The following is a 15,812-nucleotide window of genomic DNA, read 5'->3' as shown; positions in this document are numbered from 1 at the left end:
ACACATTTTTTGTCATAGAGCACAACGTAGGAGGAACTACTGATGCCACACAGTTTACACACTAACTAAAATGTATTTACATGTTTAGTAAAGCTAATAAAACCTGGCAGAGCCTTAACGACTGTGATATAATCCTGATTCACCTGCTGGTTGAGTTCAGACTTGTCCTGTCTCTCAGTAAATTCTCTGTTTTACAGCCAGTTTAACCTGTAGCTGCAGCGCCACACAAAAACTCTTTCAACACATTTATGAACGAGTAACTCAGCTCAGCCTTACCTTTTCATGACACGGAGTAGTTCTGCTTCCTCTTACCTACAACAGCTCACTCAAAGTTCAAGTCRGACACGTTCAGCCAATCAGGAGAAACATGGGCGGAGTCAAGATAAAACAGGCGGTAGTCGACTGATCCACCCCTGGTCTGAAACTTAAGAGGGCAGGCCATTTTAACATAAAATCGGATTCACAACACTTACATCCTATGACTGGTCATGTTATTTAACATACTTTTAATTGTAATTTGATTAGTCAAAATACAGATTTAAGATACGGTATCTCTAATTACATAGTGATTAGTATAAATTACATCAGATTTACCATTAAGTTGTATCGAGGCTCCAATTTTAGACATCCTGAAAGAATTTTGACAACTCATAAATACAGTTTTAAATACAGTACCTCTAAGTCAGGGGTCTACAACTTTTGCGACCAAAAAATCCATTTCTGCTACTCCATGTACTAATAAAATATATATGGAGCCGCAAAATAAGCTACAACTGTGGTTATCAACTGGTGGTCCGTGGGCCTTTTCAGGGCCTTTTCAGGAATCTTTATGGCCAATGGAGGTGACATTTTAAAGCTAAAAATATATTGTGAATTTTATTATTTATTATTATTTTTACCCATCAGGACAAATGAAAAGTCTATATTCATGTAAACAAGAAAATACTGCGTATATTTTATACCAAATTTCAAAAAAGCTAGTACAACTGAACTATTCAGGCATGTTTTTTTCTAATTCTTATTATTATGTAGTCTTCAAATTCTTTAAAGGTAATTCTGATGGATTTGAGAAAAAGATCATTGAAAGAAGTTGGGTTATTTAAGTAAACAACAGGCTAGCATGAGCTAATCAACATGTCTTACTTCTTTGTATTAGTATTTATAACATATTACAAATAATTTCTGTTGTGGTATAAAAACAAAACAAAACACAAAAAAAAATAATAATAATTTCATTATTTTTGGCCAATCTTCAAAGAGCCGCTGCAGAAGGACCAAAGYGCCACAGGCGGCCCCAGAGCCGCAGATTGCAGAGCCCTGCTCTAATTTATTTGTGAATATTTGCTTATCTTGTAAGCAATTAATGYCTCGGCAAAACTAACTATGAGATAGAGAAATGTAATTATGACCAGTCACAATTCTTTTCAAGATATCTCCCAATTAATTCAAGATATCTTGAATATGTTTTATTCAATGCAGCTTTTCTATTTAGGATTTCTTGAATTAACATTTTGACTATCAGAATGCTATTCAAGATATCTTTAATAATTAATCTAATCAAAACGTCACAGATTTATCTAGCTTTTTGGCAGAAAGTTTCCTGCCTTACATTAATTTATTGTTCAGTGGCCTGCAGTGTCAGATCTGTCCAACTAAAATTCCTGTTAGATGATTTTTATCTCTGCAGCTTAACTTGGATTAAGAAAACAGATAATTTAGTCTTTCATTGCAGCTACAGTAAGTGACTGCAGGAGAGCTTACCTATGGGAATAAATTTTAGTCAGTAAGATTTTGTACTTGTAAATCATTTGTATCTGTAAAAAATATTTACACAAGTTACAATCTTTTTTGTTAAGGTCTGTTTACAGGTACAAAGCAAAAAACTACATGTAAATCTCTCTGCTCAAGTTCAAAACTTGCGTGTGAGTTTCACTTTACAAGTACGAATTCTGACCAAGTTTTTCTGCCTCCAGCTGATTGGTCATTGACTTGTCAATCATAGATTTAACATCCAATCAGAGAACAGATGGGTTTGGCTGTCGTGCCTGCACATCTACACAGATGTGTTGTGTTGCTATTGGATCATTTCAGTCACGTGACTCCCGCTACAGCCCTGTCCAGGAAAATCTGTTCATTTTTCTGCTGTTTTAGTCAAGACTTTGTTCACCCAAACATTGAAGGAAAAACAAATTTATAAGGAATAATAGGAATGATGTGGACTTCTTCTGCCTGGCACCTTTTTTTAAACTTCTCTGCACGTGGCAGCGTGCACYTGTGTACAACCAGGAAGTGTCCATCATTAAGTCAAGGTAAGAACCACGTAGTTAGTGGAAAGACATGGAAACCTGATGTTTWGACTTGGATGTTTACAGAAATATTCATTTATCATATTAATGTATTGTTGACTGAATAATGAAGCAGCACTCAGATTAATATATTACTAAAATAAACTCATCAGAACATTTAAAGACAGTGAAAATAAATGTTTGGGTCAGATACAGAAATACTATAAAATAGTTAATGTTTATTTCATCAAGTCCTACTACAGAAATATATTTATGCTACAAAACTTGTTAAAAAAAACATATCAGCTGACAATTATTTCTGATACTCTTTCTGTGGCAGTCTGTCATTCATACACCACCCTCCCTGATGGATGTTGGCAGATTGCTAACAGCTTTAGCTCATCTCCCTCCTCATCATCGCTGGCTTTGAGTCATCTGATCTTTGCTGGATCACATAATCTTTTTGTTCTCTTTCAAACCTCGCTCAGTATCTCACTTATGGGGAAGCGCCTTCAGGCATGACCAATGCCACCACGTCTGTCTCCGACAGACCGATACATGCTTGGCACGGGGGCGCACTCCCCCTTTTATAAGCGCCCCGGCCTGACACCTGCCATTCTCGCTTTCTTCTACGTGAAGATCAGAGTAGCTCCTTCTTTTGGTCCTGGACTTGGATTATGCATTTAACAGTTCGCTGACTCAGCCGTCAAGGGTAAGTCCTGAACGTGTGTTTTTCACAGAAAACATAAGTTTAGTCGAGAAACATATTTTTCGATAAGAAAAATACTTTTCGTCAAGAAAATTTAAAAGTGGATCCTCCTCGCATCTCTCTAGATCTCGAGCTGTCGAAGCTGAGTGTGGTCGAGATGACGACCGCTGGCTCCTCTCGGGGGAAGTCGGGTGGCGGCAAGGCTAAGGACGTCGAGTCCCGGTCTTGCTCAACCTCCTGCGGCTACACCATTTCGTGGAAGGATCCTCACCTCTTCTGCATCATATGCATGGGGTGAAACATGCTAAGGAGGTGCTGGCAGACCCCAACTCATGCGACCACTGTCGCCCCATGGCGCCGCCGATTTTACAGAGATGCCTGCAGGTCTCAACAACCTCAAAAACTGACCCATGTCTCTCTGAGGCAGGGATGCAGCCTGGCACGAAATCTGGTGGTGGGGCAGGTGGGGCAGGTGGGAGCTGGGGAGACTGTGGAGTTGGAGAGCCCCGTCGAGGGGTTTCCTCGCTGTTTGACCAGCTTCTCGACGGTGAGGACGAGGACGTCTGCAAGGAGGATGAGGAAGAGGACATAAATTTGACCTCCTTGAGGGCGACAACGAGGATGAGGAGGAGGACGCCATTCTCCCTCCAGCAGCCCAGTTGTCACGACCGGGCAGCTCCATCAGTGAGGGACCTCAACCCTCTCCCACGCCTCGTGAAGTTGACCTCCATGATGTGTGCAAACGGGCTGCGGCCTGGCTCGCCATCGAGTGGCCTGCTTCGCAGAATGACAAGGGTGTAGAGAGGGATTTATATGATGGAAAAATCCTGCCCTCCCGTCAGACACAAGTGAAGCAGTTCATGCCCGCTGTTCCCGAGTGCATGAAGGAAATGAGGCGGTATTGAGATAAGCCTTTCTGCCACCGAGTGCCCATCAGGGGTTACTCGGGACTAGAAATAGCTAACGGTGAGGGCCTGGGGCTTGCAGACCCCCCGGTGGTGGAGCAGTCAGTCGCTTTTCACCTCCATCCCAACCGCCGATCCACGCTGACAACTGCAGGACCTGCGCTCCCAGGCAAAATGGAGCGCTTCACATCCTCCATGTACCAGAAGGTGTACAAGTCCGCAGCTCAGTCTATAACAAACCTGAATGTTGTCACGCTCCTTTCAGCTTATCAGGCGGAGCTTTTTCAGGATATGGGGGTCCTTTTGGACAAGGGCACCCCGAGTCCAACAGTGTGGGAGGAGATCTGCGTCGTGACAGATCTCATCCTTCGGGTCTCCAGAGGCGCGGTACAGGGCTGTGGCCACGTCATGGGCCTAGCAGTGGCAGGAAAGAGGTCACTCTGGCTGAATTTGTCCAGCTTGCCGGATCAAGACAAACAGTCTGTCATGGACTCCCCATTTGACCCGTAGTGGGCAAAGGGGCTGTTTGGAGAAGCGGTCACAGCTATGCAGCAAGCTAGTGACATAAGGAAGAAGCAGGGTGAAGCTTTCGACTTGTTTCTACCGCTTAAAATTATTTTTTAAATAAATAAAGATCTTTACACAGTCAAAGAGTACTGAAAAATCCAAACTTTATTTCCTAACATTTGCCTTAATTATCATTACAGACACCAGTTCAGCCAATCACCTGACCTGAATCCAACAGAAAATCTATGGAAAGAACTAAAGATCAGAGTTCATAGAAGAGGTCCACGAAACCTTCAAGATTTGAAGACTGTTTGTGTGGAAGAATGGGCCAAAATCACACCTGAGCAATGCATGCCACTAGTTTCTCCATACAGGAGGCGTCTTGAAGCTGTCATTGACAACAAAGGCTTTTGTACAAAGTATTAGATAAATTTCAGTAAGTGTGTTCAATACTTTTTTCCCTGTGCCATTCCACATTATTACAAATAACTTCATTTCTGGACATTTATGGTTTGATTTCTTTGTATGTATGGATCACTTGGGTTGTTACTGACAACTGGTGGAAATTTCATGTCATTAGCACCTCTAGTAATATATTTACTGAGAAAAATGCTGACGTGTTCAATACTTATTTTACCCGCTGTAGATAGCACTTTATGTAACTCAAAGCGCTAAACAATGTAAAAACATAAATTAAGACAGTATAAAACAGAAAACAAAACAATAAGAAAATGCAGTAAATATAACACAGAAACTAAACATTTAAAATCAATAAAAAGCTAAATTATTTCTCCTCAAACCAGTGGTGTGGTACTTCAATGCTTTTAGGGTTGTTGTTCTGATGGAAGGTGAATCTCTGTCGCAGTCTCAGGTCTCTGGAGGACTCAGTGGTCCTCTTCTTTGCAGTAGAGCTGATCAGCTCCATCAGGGTCATCTTTGGCTTCTTCACTTTCTCTGATTAAAACCTGGACTGTGAGTTAGAGGGAACTCTCTTGACAGGTTTGCTGTTTTTGCCTCATCTTTTCATTTTCTAATATTTAATTTAARGGTTATTCAGGGTTTGGGATATTTTTATACCCCAACCCTCAACACTCATATCGCCACAGGATCCTGTTGGTGGTAGACCTTGTTACTAATGTGTTGGGTTCGTGTCAGAACAACTGGATCTAAACTGAGATTATTTAGCTCTTAGATTGTCCACAGGTAAATCTTCTGAAATGAAAAATATCATATACTGTACATAAGCACTGACCATTTATTAATGAAACGTTTTTTTACTTATTCTCATTTTGGTTGTGGCTCATAAAACTAACACTTTATTTAAAACATATCAGTCTGATGTATTTATGTAATGTTTGTGTAAAAAAMGTACATTTGAGTTTGTAGAACTCTCTATTAAATGGCATAAAAACACAACAGTATCCTGACAGACAGAACAGACAAAAGTCAATGATCACATCACAGAAAAGAGATTCAGGTTGAAAAATGTTGTTTTATTTCTCAGTTCTGTGAATCATTTCACAGTGCACATGGTAATATTTGATTTTATACACTGTGTAATCATAGTGGCTAAAATGATTTTTTGGTTAAATTAAGTTTTTTAGTTATTGGACRTCTGTGCTCATCAGGGATGGTCCATAACAAACATATTCAAGTATAAGGGTGTCCACCTGGTGGTGAGTTGGCTCCGTTGGTGGGGGAGGATGCCGGTCAGACCTGGCAGACCCAAACGTATAGTGAGGGTCTGCTGGGAGCATCCGTCAGAGTCTCCCGTCAGACGGAGCTTCAACTCACACCTCCAGGGGAACTTCGAACACGTTCCAGGGGAGGTGGGGGACATTGAGTCTGAGTGGGCAAGGTTCCGTGCCTCCATTGTCGAGGCAGCTTACCTGAGCTGTGGCCGTAAGGTTGTCGGTGCCTGTTGTGCCGGCAACCCTCGAACCTGCTGGTGGACACCGGCGGTGAGGGATGCTGTCAGACTGAAGAAGGAGTCCTATCGGGTCTTTTTGGCCTGTGGGACTCTGGAAGCAGCAGATAGGTGTCGGCAGTCCTAGCGGATAGTGGCTTGTGGGGGTCGCTGAGGAAAAAACTCYGGAGTGGGAGGAGTTCGGAGAGGCCATGGAAAAAGACTTCCGTACGGCTTCGAGGAGATTCTGGTCTACCATCCGGCGTCTTGGGGGGGGGAAGCAGTTCATCACCAACACTGTTTATGGTGGGGATGGTGCACTACTGACCTCAACTCAGAAAGTTGTGGGTTGGTGGGCGGAATACTTCGAYGACCTCCTCAATCCTACCGACACGTCTACCCATGAGGAAGCAGAGCCTGAGGACCCTGGGTGGGACTCTCCAATCTCTGGTGCAGAGGTCACCGAGGTGGTTAAAAAGCTCCTCGGTGGCAGGGCGCTGGGGGCGGATGAGATTCACCCTGAGTTCCTTAAAGCTCTGGATGTTGAGGTGGCTCGGGGATCTGGTTAGGATGCCTCCTGGACGCTTCCCTGGTGAGGTGACGTCCCACTGTGAGGAGACCCAGAGGAAGACCCAGGACACGATGGAGGGACTACGTTTCTCAGCTGGCCTGSGAACACACTGGGATTCCCCCTGAGAAGCTGGCCCAAGCGGCTGGGCAGAGGGAAGTCTGGGTCTCTCTACTTAGGCTGCTGCCCCCACAACCCGACCCCGGATAAGKMGAAGAAAATGGACAGATGGATGAAAAAGTCTATGTTTTTACAATGAATATTAACAGAGGTTAACTTATTTTGGCTCCCATGAAAGTGAGTTTGACACAGRGGTGAGAAGAAATAAATCTTAGATCGTCAGAAGTATAAACATGAAATAAATATTTCTGTTTGGTGAATGTTTAATTTTTTTAAGTTATCCGTATAACGTTAATAAAAAAAAGCTTTTTCCAGGAAACTGTTCCAATACATCAATTTGTTTATTTCCATCAGAACTTTAGTACAAATTTTAAATACNCGCTGAAAACGGACAAACAGCTAAGGCAGGCCGGGGTCGGATCACCACCAACAGGCGACCCGTAGTGCTCCGAAAACAGCCGTCACGGAATGTTTTTACAATTAAACGCCAGTGCAGCCATGATAGTGCTCAGGTGGGCACACACACACACACTTTAGTGGGTCAAGTCTTCTCCAGGACACAAACACCGCCCATTTAAATATTTCTGTTTGGTGAATGTTTAATTTTTTTAAGTTATCCGTATAACGTTAATAAAAAAAGCTTTTTCCAGGAAACTGTTCCAATACATCAATGTGTTTATTTCCACCAGAACTTTAGTACAAATTTTAAATTACATAATAAAAAATACATCTCTAATTAGTTTTAATTCTCACATATCTTTTCAAAGCTGGTTGTGCCATTTAAGCTCTGTTTGGACTAGCAGGACAGTTAAAGCTAGGGCTAGGCAATAAAGCAATAACAATGGACAGTATATTGCTATAGACACTTGATCAATATCAGAAGAAAATACATCTGATTGAATGTTGATAGTTTCACTGAAATCTGATCCAGAGCAGCGTCCAGAACAAATAGGATCAAATCTAATTTTWGCAGATCGTCTTCCACTCACTGCCACCCTGCAGTGTAAATACTGTCATTGATTATAATGGTTGCGTATTTGCTGCGGAGCTTGGACCGCATCGGAGCAGAGCCACATCTAGAGTAAATTYGCAGTAAGATTGGTTGCATCAACCAACTAACTCATTTCTGGTGAGCTGCAACAACCTGTTGAGTAACAAACATGTAGTAGTTCCATGTTTAACCACCATAACTCCTTCAAAATAAAACAGAATGACATGGAGGAGAAAATGATGCAACAGCTCAAGAGGAAGTTGTGGATAAAAGAGAACAAAGATCACATCACCAAATAGGTAAAATAAAAAAACTAATCAATGATTATTGAAAGGCATATATCCTGATTCAGTTTTTATCCAWATCACCCAGCCCTAGTCAATGCTCCCTTGTTGRAAAAGTGTTTGGTTTCTAAATMAATTAAGTGTAAAATGGTTTTACTTAGGAAAATAAAGGTCTTTTGTCAACATTGAGARYATACAAGGGATTTGCTTTTTCCCACTAAACCCAGGCAAGTTGGATGAAGACTCAAATTGGCGCGACACCARGTGGTTGACCCGAGTCAGGATCTTCATCAGATCCAGTTCTCCCTTGAACCTTTCCAACATTGCACACAGGGACTGAATGAACCAGGAGCCGCAGGATGTGTTCATCCAGAAGTTAAAGCCTGCAGGTGGATTGAGTTCAGGTTCAGAGAGTGGGCAGAMGCATAAACAGGAAACAGTGACGTGTTGCTGYTTACCCGGATCTGTGGAGTACGCATACAGGAAGTCTGCCTCCACAGGAATCCTCTCTGTTGCTTGCTCTTCCACAGCATCGGTCTCAATCATCCCACCACCATCCCGGGACGAACCACGACACGCCTGACATCAGACATGTTTTAATTTGAATTGTTACTGAAGGTACAGCGGAGTGAGAGGACCAAAGTGAAAAACTAACCTGTATGAAGAAGAGCTTTGGCTTCCCCGCCAAACTCAGAGACTTGTGTTCTTTGAAGTTATTTATCAGAGTGTCGATCTTTTCAAATTTATCAGTGCCATAAATGACCCCCTCGTCTCCAAGACTCAGCAGAACACACACAAAGGACGCGTTCTGGCTGTGGTTCTCCTGAGATGCTGGACACACAGAGACAACAGGACAGAGATCAGGCAGTAACGTGAGGTTTAAATCATTTTAAATCATCACCGGTCTGCTACAATTAAACCCAGCAATGATAAAGATTATCTAATTGCAGGTTTTTATTGAGGTTGCAAGGGMTCAGTCTTACACTTCTTATAACAAAGTTACAAGAGTAATTTATTAAGCAAGGGATCACTTTCATTTTGGGTAAACATTCCTCTAGTGCAAAAATGAATGGACAAACAAGAAGTGACTCAGTCAGTGAATGTTGATTTGATCCATAAATAMTGCGATCATTTATTTTACAAATTATACAGAATCACTAGGTACACTTAATTGAGGCAATCAGTTTCCTATAAAAGTTTAGAACTGACAATAACAAGCTTCTACCTTCTTAAATTGTCAATAAACACTTAAATAGAAACACAAACATCAAGCTTTGATGTTGAATACCAGACATTTGAGGCAATTATCTTAGGGTTGGCAAGGAAGACTTTAAGAAAAAGGAGGAAAGTAAGGTGTTAGCTTTCTTATACTTTTATCTTAAATAATGTGAGTTTTAACCAGAAGGGCGAAGTGTTTTGTGCTCGGCTTCGGTCAGACATCGACGTCACACAGCCAGCTTTTTACCTTGAGATGATGTTCTGTCACCTGCCAGGTCTGTCGGGGCTTCTGCTGAGAGAATCCGCTCAGGACTGTCCAATAGAGTGACCCTTAGGCGCGTTTTCCAGACATGCATGGCATCCACGTCAGCCGTAGGAAAAAGGAAAACCTCTACTGGAACCCAGGCTCAAAATAAAACTTCTGTCTAGAAGGTTTTCTGAAGTGGGTCAACCAGCTGTTGTTCTGACCCAGGCTGTAAGGTTTCCTCGTTGGCGATGAAGAGGTAAACCTGACACAGTTTTCAGCTCTTGACTCCCAGAGAGTCTAGCTGTCAGAGTGACTGACGGCGATCCCTCACCTACTGCCGTCCGGGCGTAAACTGTTAGTACTAAAGAAGCTTAGAGAATCTAAGTTCCGCCCTCCGGAGGTAAGATTAGTATAAGAGTTATCAAGGAAAATGTTAGTTTCAGAACTGGCCGTCAACTCCTGAAACTAAACAAAGATTATTACTTCTGTGTGATTCAGAGCAAAAACATTTCATGACCTATATTAATTATCATCTGATGAGGAGTCATTTAAAACATAAATGAAAGAAAAATGAATTGTTTCAAGTTCAAAACATTTGCAAATATGATTCAGACAAGTAAAACATTGATATTTCATCAACTTTTAAACCATTAAGATTATTTTATTTAAATAAGATTTTTTCCACAGAAAAACCATGCATAGCTGAAATCATACTGAGGGAGAAAGAGATCTGTCCTCTTTTCTCCTGTAACTTTGATAAACATTCTCTGATTATCAAAATGCGTAATACTTTCAGTTAAGAGGACAATAAATCAAATAAGATGAAGATTCTTCTGTTTATTATCTAATTCAGAAGGAAGAGAATGTCTCTTTGAAAGGTTAAGGCGACCTGAGGTGGCCTAAATTCAGTTCTAAGTGGAACAGAGTTTTTGTCCCTTACAGGCCCATCAGAGGACTGAGAGTACAAGACAGTTTCCTTGATGATTTCACTCGAGGTGACCCCTACAAGGTTTTTGCCAGTTTTTTTCTTGCACATTATTTAAATAAACGTTGCTGGATTTGTTCAAATAATCCTTTCAAGCAATTTTCTAATTCTACTGCACGTCAGGAAAGGAAACAATAAGAGCACTCTCAGTATTGTGTGAAGGACACCAATTTAATCTAAAGCAACACAACCATATGAGGAAAAGTAATTCTTCCTGTTTAATCATAAATTAACTGTGATTTATTTAACAGCTGAGTCCAGCTTCACCTCCAAACCCAGACCAGATTACTATCAGCCTCAGAAGAAATCACCTCAACAGTTATTATCCACAAACACAGAAAACCTGCAACAGTACTGAAACCTTCCTAGCAGTGACCAGCCTCAAAACTAACATGGAGAGCACCTCTACACCTCATTCAGGAGGTTCCAACAGAACCCAGAACATCTAAAGCTCTGCAGACCTCATCTGCCTCAGCTAAGATCAGAGTTCAGGATTTAAACAGAAGAGAAGGAAAAATATGTCAATGAACAAAACCACTGTTGAGCAAAAATAACATAAAGACCTGCCTCACATTCACCAACAAACATCTTGATGATCCCCAAAATTTTTAGGAAAATATTCCATGGACTGACTTTTCTGTTACATCTGGAGTCAAACCAACAGTGTGTTTCAGAAAAACACAATCATGAATTCTGCTTTCTACCTGAGAGCCCTGAAAGAGGATATTTTGGGTGGGGTTTGAAGAAGCCATAACTGTTAGGTTGAACGCCAGGCAGCCGAGGACACATGCAGCTCAGTTAAAATGACCAGAAAACACCTATAATTTAAAATATAAATATGACAAGACAGGGAGGTGTTAACCTCACCACATTTGAACACAGTACACGTGGAGGGCTATGTAACAACTTATCCCAGTAAAACCGCCCTAACTTGCCTGGGTAAAGATAGATATTTTATAATCTGAATATTCATTTTAGTAATAGACAGGAAGGTGTTGGCTGCACCAAAATCTTGAGTCAATACATTTTGTTACATGTTCATAGTAATTTTATTGGAGACATTGTTCTGTTTAGACAGTCAATTAATTATATTTACATATTCACAATAACATTACTATTACATTATTTCATCTTTTAACTTCTCCCACAAGACAATCCGACCAATTATGGTCAAGACAAACTCRGCCCACACAGCAAAGAAACTTCCCCTATGTACTGCAAATACCKCTACTTGGTCAAATCAGCTACAAATGTACCAAGTTAATTGAGCAGGATGTACAAAATATACATTGTTAGTATCATTATGGAACAATTACTGAACAGTTTATCCGCAGTTTCATGTATTTAATCCCTGCATGTCAYTCATATGTTTGTCCAATCAGATGAAGAGATGGCCACACCCAGTTTAAATAATAAAGCAGCAAAATACTGGGAATGTGGTGATTACATAAAGAAAAAATAGAGCTTATTGTAAAATCATGTTGGAGGTCCTGTTACAGCTAAACTGAAGGAGCTAGATTAAAGATTTAGCACAAARGAATGCATATCGCCCGCAGGAAGCCAGAGTGTTACACTGAACCATCTCATGTTTAGAAACAATGCTGTAGTTATTTTAGTCCAACCTTCAAAATAACATTATGCTCAATCTGCTGGCTTRTTCTTTAGATTGTTCTTTTTTTATGTACAGTGCCTTTAGACAGCGTTTGTTGTGACTTGGKGCTATATAAATAAACTGACTAGAATTGAACATTATGCTCAATCTCATTCAAGATCTTGAGTGATCTGTGAGCTACTAACACATCAGTTCAGCCATTTATGACATAATTTGCTAATAGTACAGACAAACACACAGGAGAAAACTGTGTCGTGCAATAAAAAGGCAGAAAAAGAAGCCTTTACAAATATTATTGATGATCTTTTAAAAATTGTCTTAGTTTAAAAGTTGGAAGCACGTTTCCAAGCACTTAGTTCAATTCTATACSATAATAATGTCGTACAGCACAGAAAAAGGTCTCAAATGCAAGACTCAACACAGTCACTCAAAATCATTAATCCTTTTATTCGGTCCAGGGTCAGTACATAAAGTCAAGGGAGGGGTGCTCTGTGGGGCGGGAGCTCAGTCTGTGGTTGAGCTCCCGGGAGGAGGGAGGAGCTTTGTGTAAATAAGCGGAGCTTTGTTGCAGCAAGTGTTTAGTCAGCTCCACATTGTTCCAACAGGAGATTCAATGATTTCTTACCCTTAATGTAAATTAGATGTGGTTCCTCTCTGCTGCGGTGCACAGTTCTCAGCCTTTCGTTTGCACACCAATTTATACAGTGTAGGGGTCACCTCGAGTGAAGAAACAAGATTTACTGCCTCGAAGCAGGCCTCGGACAGGCCTGACGAGAGGACAGGAACTCTGTCACAAACTGAACTCTATTTAGGCCGTGACAGGTCATCCTAACCGTGGAAGAGAACCCCTCAGTTCTCTTAATCAGATAATGGACAGAACAATCTCTTCTGTTCGTGATTCATTTGTTGTTTAACTAAGAATGTTTATGCATTTGTTAAATCAGGATAATGACTGTCACAAGAAAAGTGGAACCACTTCTTTTCTTTTATCGTGCCTTAAAGATAAATAATGGTATAAAAAATCACAGAGAATCTCATTACAATGTTTTCATTGTGTTTTTATGTAAATCACTGTTTTTATTTTACTGTGAACACAGTAATATAATTGTGGATTTTTCTTGAGAAAATCTTTCATTTATTTGGACTAACAGAAGGTTCAGAACTGATTATAAACAGAAATGTTAATTAATCATCATAAATGTTTTGCAGTGAGTTCTCTTAGAGTCTATCAGAAGAAAGCTGAAAAGAGGTTATCATATCTGTTGTAAACAACCACAGTACTTTAACCTTGGGCTGGCTCCAGCTGGCAAATCTCTTATCTTTCTTTCTCTGACTCATCTCTAAGCCTGAGGGCGGAACCAAAGTTCGTCTGTTTCMTTTACTAACCCGGACGGTTTTGAGTAACACACTCTTCTTCCTGACTCCAAACTAGGAAGAAAGCTGAGTTCTCTCTCCGGAGAGACTCAGTTCGGCTTTTAAGTCTTAGCCCATGAGCCAACTAGGGAAGACTTAACAGCCGGGACCCCGCACGCCGCCGGCGGTCCCACCCCTGAGGCTTCAAGCCTCTAAAGTGTGTTTTACCTCCCGAGGGGAGATTTTATTTTGAAAAGAAGGGACCGGATGACAGCTAGAATTTTTCTGGCTTGGACTGAAACAGACAAAAGTTATCTGAAAAACACCTACTCGCSAAGGACCAGTTAGCGAGCCGATAATCAGTTRCCTGACTGATCGGAGGTGAGACAGTTCCTACCCAGGGGGTGCCTTAAGAAGCCATCACCAGGTAAAGCTGACGTGTTCGGAGTGACGTGTCATGTGGAAACTAAGCGCAAAAAAGACGTGCTGATCCGGTTGACCCACACTTTGATAAAGTAAAGTAGTAGTAAAATTCTAACCTTACTTTCKTCCTTTTCTTGTTCTTTATTTGCCAAAACTTAAGCTGAAAGTGCCAGTAAAATTGATTGGTTGTTAACATCAGAACTGACGTTTTACTGTTCTATATAAGTAATCTGAGTTGATGTGAATGGAAATTCGGACGCGGATTTTATCTCATTTTAACGTTGACACTTTTTATAGGAATAACCACAATCAAGTGTACTTATGATTTGTTCAATTTGTGTAAATAAATGATTGCATAGTCTTTTATGAATCAACTTGAACTCGTCTGAACGTTCACTTATTGTGTCACTTTTCACTTTGTACAGTCAAGATATTAACAAGTAATGAGAAATACCTTGTTAAAAATTTCCTCATAACCTTGTGTATGAGAGATGTGGGAGAAGCTTAACACCACGTTAAGCCCCCCTCCTACAAAACTGTTTGCTCCAGTCTGGTGTGAAGCACAGAGGTCAGAGCAYCGTGGGCAGTAAATGCAAGATTATYCGATAAATCCAGTGATAAATGTGGAAGTCAGAGCAAAATAATTAATTCTGTGGAAGATGGACTCCAAACACAGCTGAAACTGTATCACTGTCGTCTTTTTGAAACTTCTGATTTCAAAATAAAATCCACGTGTGTCGTGTGTGTACACATATGCTTCATCTTCCACCTGCTTCCCAAACAGAACCATACATTCTGAAAGCATTTGTGAATACATATATCCATATATTAATTAATAGAGCTGGGATTTCAACAAAAATCCGTCTGCCTTTGGTGAATTTTTTTTGAAAATATGGATGTTGTGTTCATTCCTTTTCRTATTGGTGCGATGTGGTCTTTGCAGATTGACTCCAGTGTAAATTAGGTGTCAAACATGCATGAATGAGTCAAAGCAACACTCTGGGTAGGTTTTTGATGAGGAATGACATTAGAACATGACATGACGTTAAAAAAATGTTTGCACAATATCCCTCCACCCCCCAAAAAAGTCTCAAAATGTTCTTTGGGGGAAAATAACTATCTTACACAGCTGCTGAAAAGTACTGTTTAATAGTATTTTGTACACCATGGACTAGTCCTTCTTTAAAAGCTATCTCAGCCTGTTTCTTTCACAAAACTCCCCAAAAKAGTTAATTTTTTCCACTGACGTTTGGTTTAATTTATGGCAGTTTTTGAAAGAAAGAAACAAGTCTTAAAGATACAAAAGATWTTCTGAAGAATTTTAAGTTTGTCAAGAACAATTGTGTTTATAAACAACACCAAAACAACTAAAAACACAAACAAGAATAACTGCATTAATTTCAGTTTGTGCAGTAAAAGAAGAGAAGGCTGGGTTTGGTTGCTATTATACAATAACAGGATACAGAGAATACTTTTCAGAGTTAAAAGGAATGAAATAAGGTCCTTTGATTACCTTGTTTCATCAGGTTTTTCATTTCTTCCACAGTCTGGTCGTTGTGCAGTGATGTTCTGTAACCCAGCTTCTTGAATGTGTTCAGAACCTTCCCAGCATCAACGTCTGTCCTCTGAAGCTCACTCTTACCTGCACACAAACACAAGTTTAACAAAATGAATCTCGAGTACCAAAAACACACAACAG

The 15,812-nt window shown here is 40.5% G+C and overlaps 1 protein-coding gene across 1 annotated transcript; it reads right to left on the bottom strand.

Annotated features, from left to right (window-relative positions):
• Positions 1 to 7,671: 7,671 nt before the first annotated feature.
• Positions 7,672 to 15,755, bottom strand: LOC106532390 (caspase-3; the record flags this gene model as incomplete). Its single annotated transcript, XM_014028428.1, is given in 4 exon segments — positions 7,672 to 8,658; positions 8,734 to 8,854; positions 8,931 to 9,106; positions 15,627 to 15,755. Coding segments are annotated over 4 exon segments (656 nt in total), but the record flags the coding sequence as incomplete, so codon positions are not given.
• Positions 15,756 to 15,812: the final 57 nt, after the last annotated feature.

The sequence above is a fragment of the Austrofundulus limnaeus genome, unplaced genomic scaffold (assembly GCF_001266775.1).
Source record: "Austrofundulus limnaeus strain Quisiro unplaced genomic scaffold, Austrofundulus_limnaeus-1.0 Scaffold761, whole genome shotgun sequence".
Taxonomy (NCBI): domain Eukaryota; kingdom Metazoa; phylum Chordata; class Actinopteri; order Cyprinodontiformes; family Rivulidae; genus Austrofundulus; species Austrofundulus limnaeus.
This window is presented reverse-complemented; position numbering and strand designations above follow the sequence as displayed.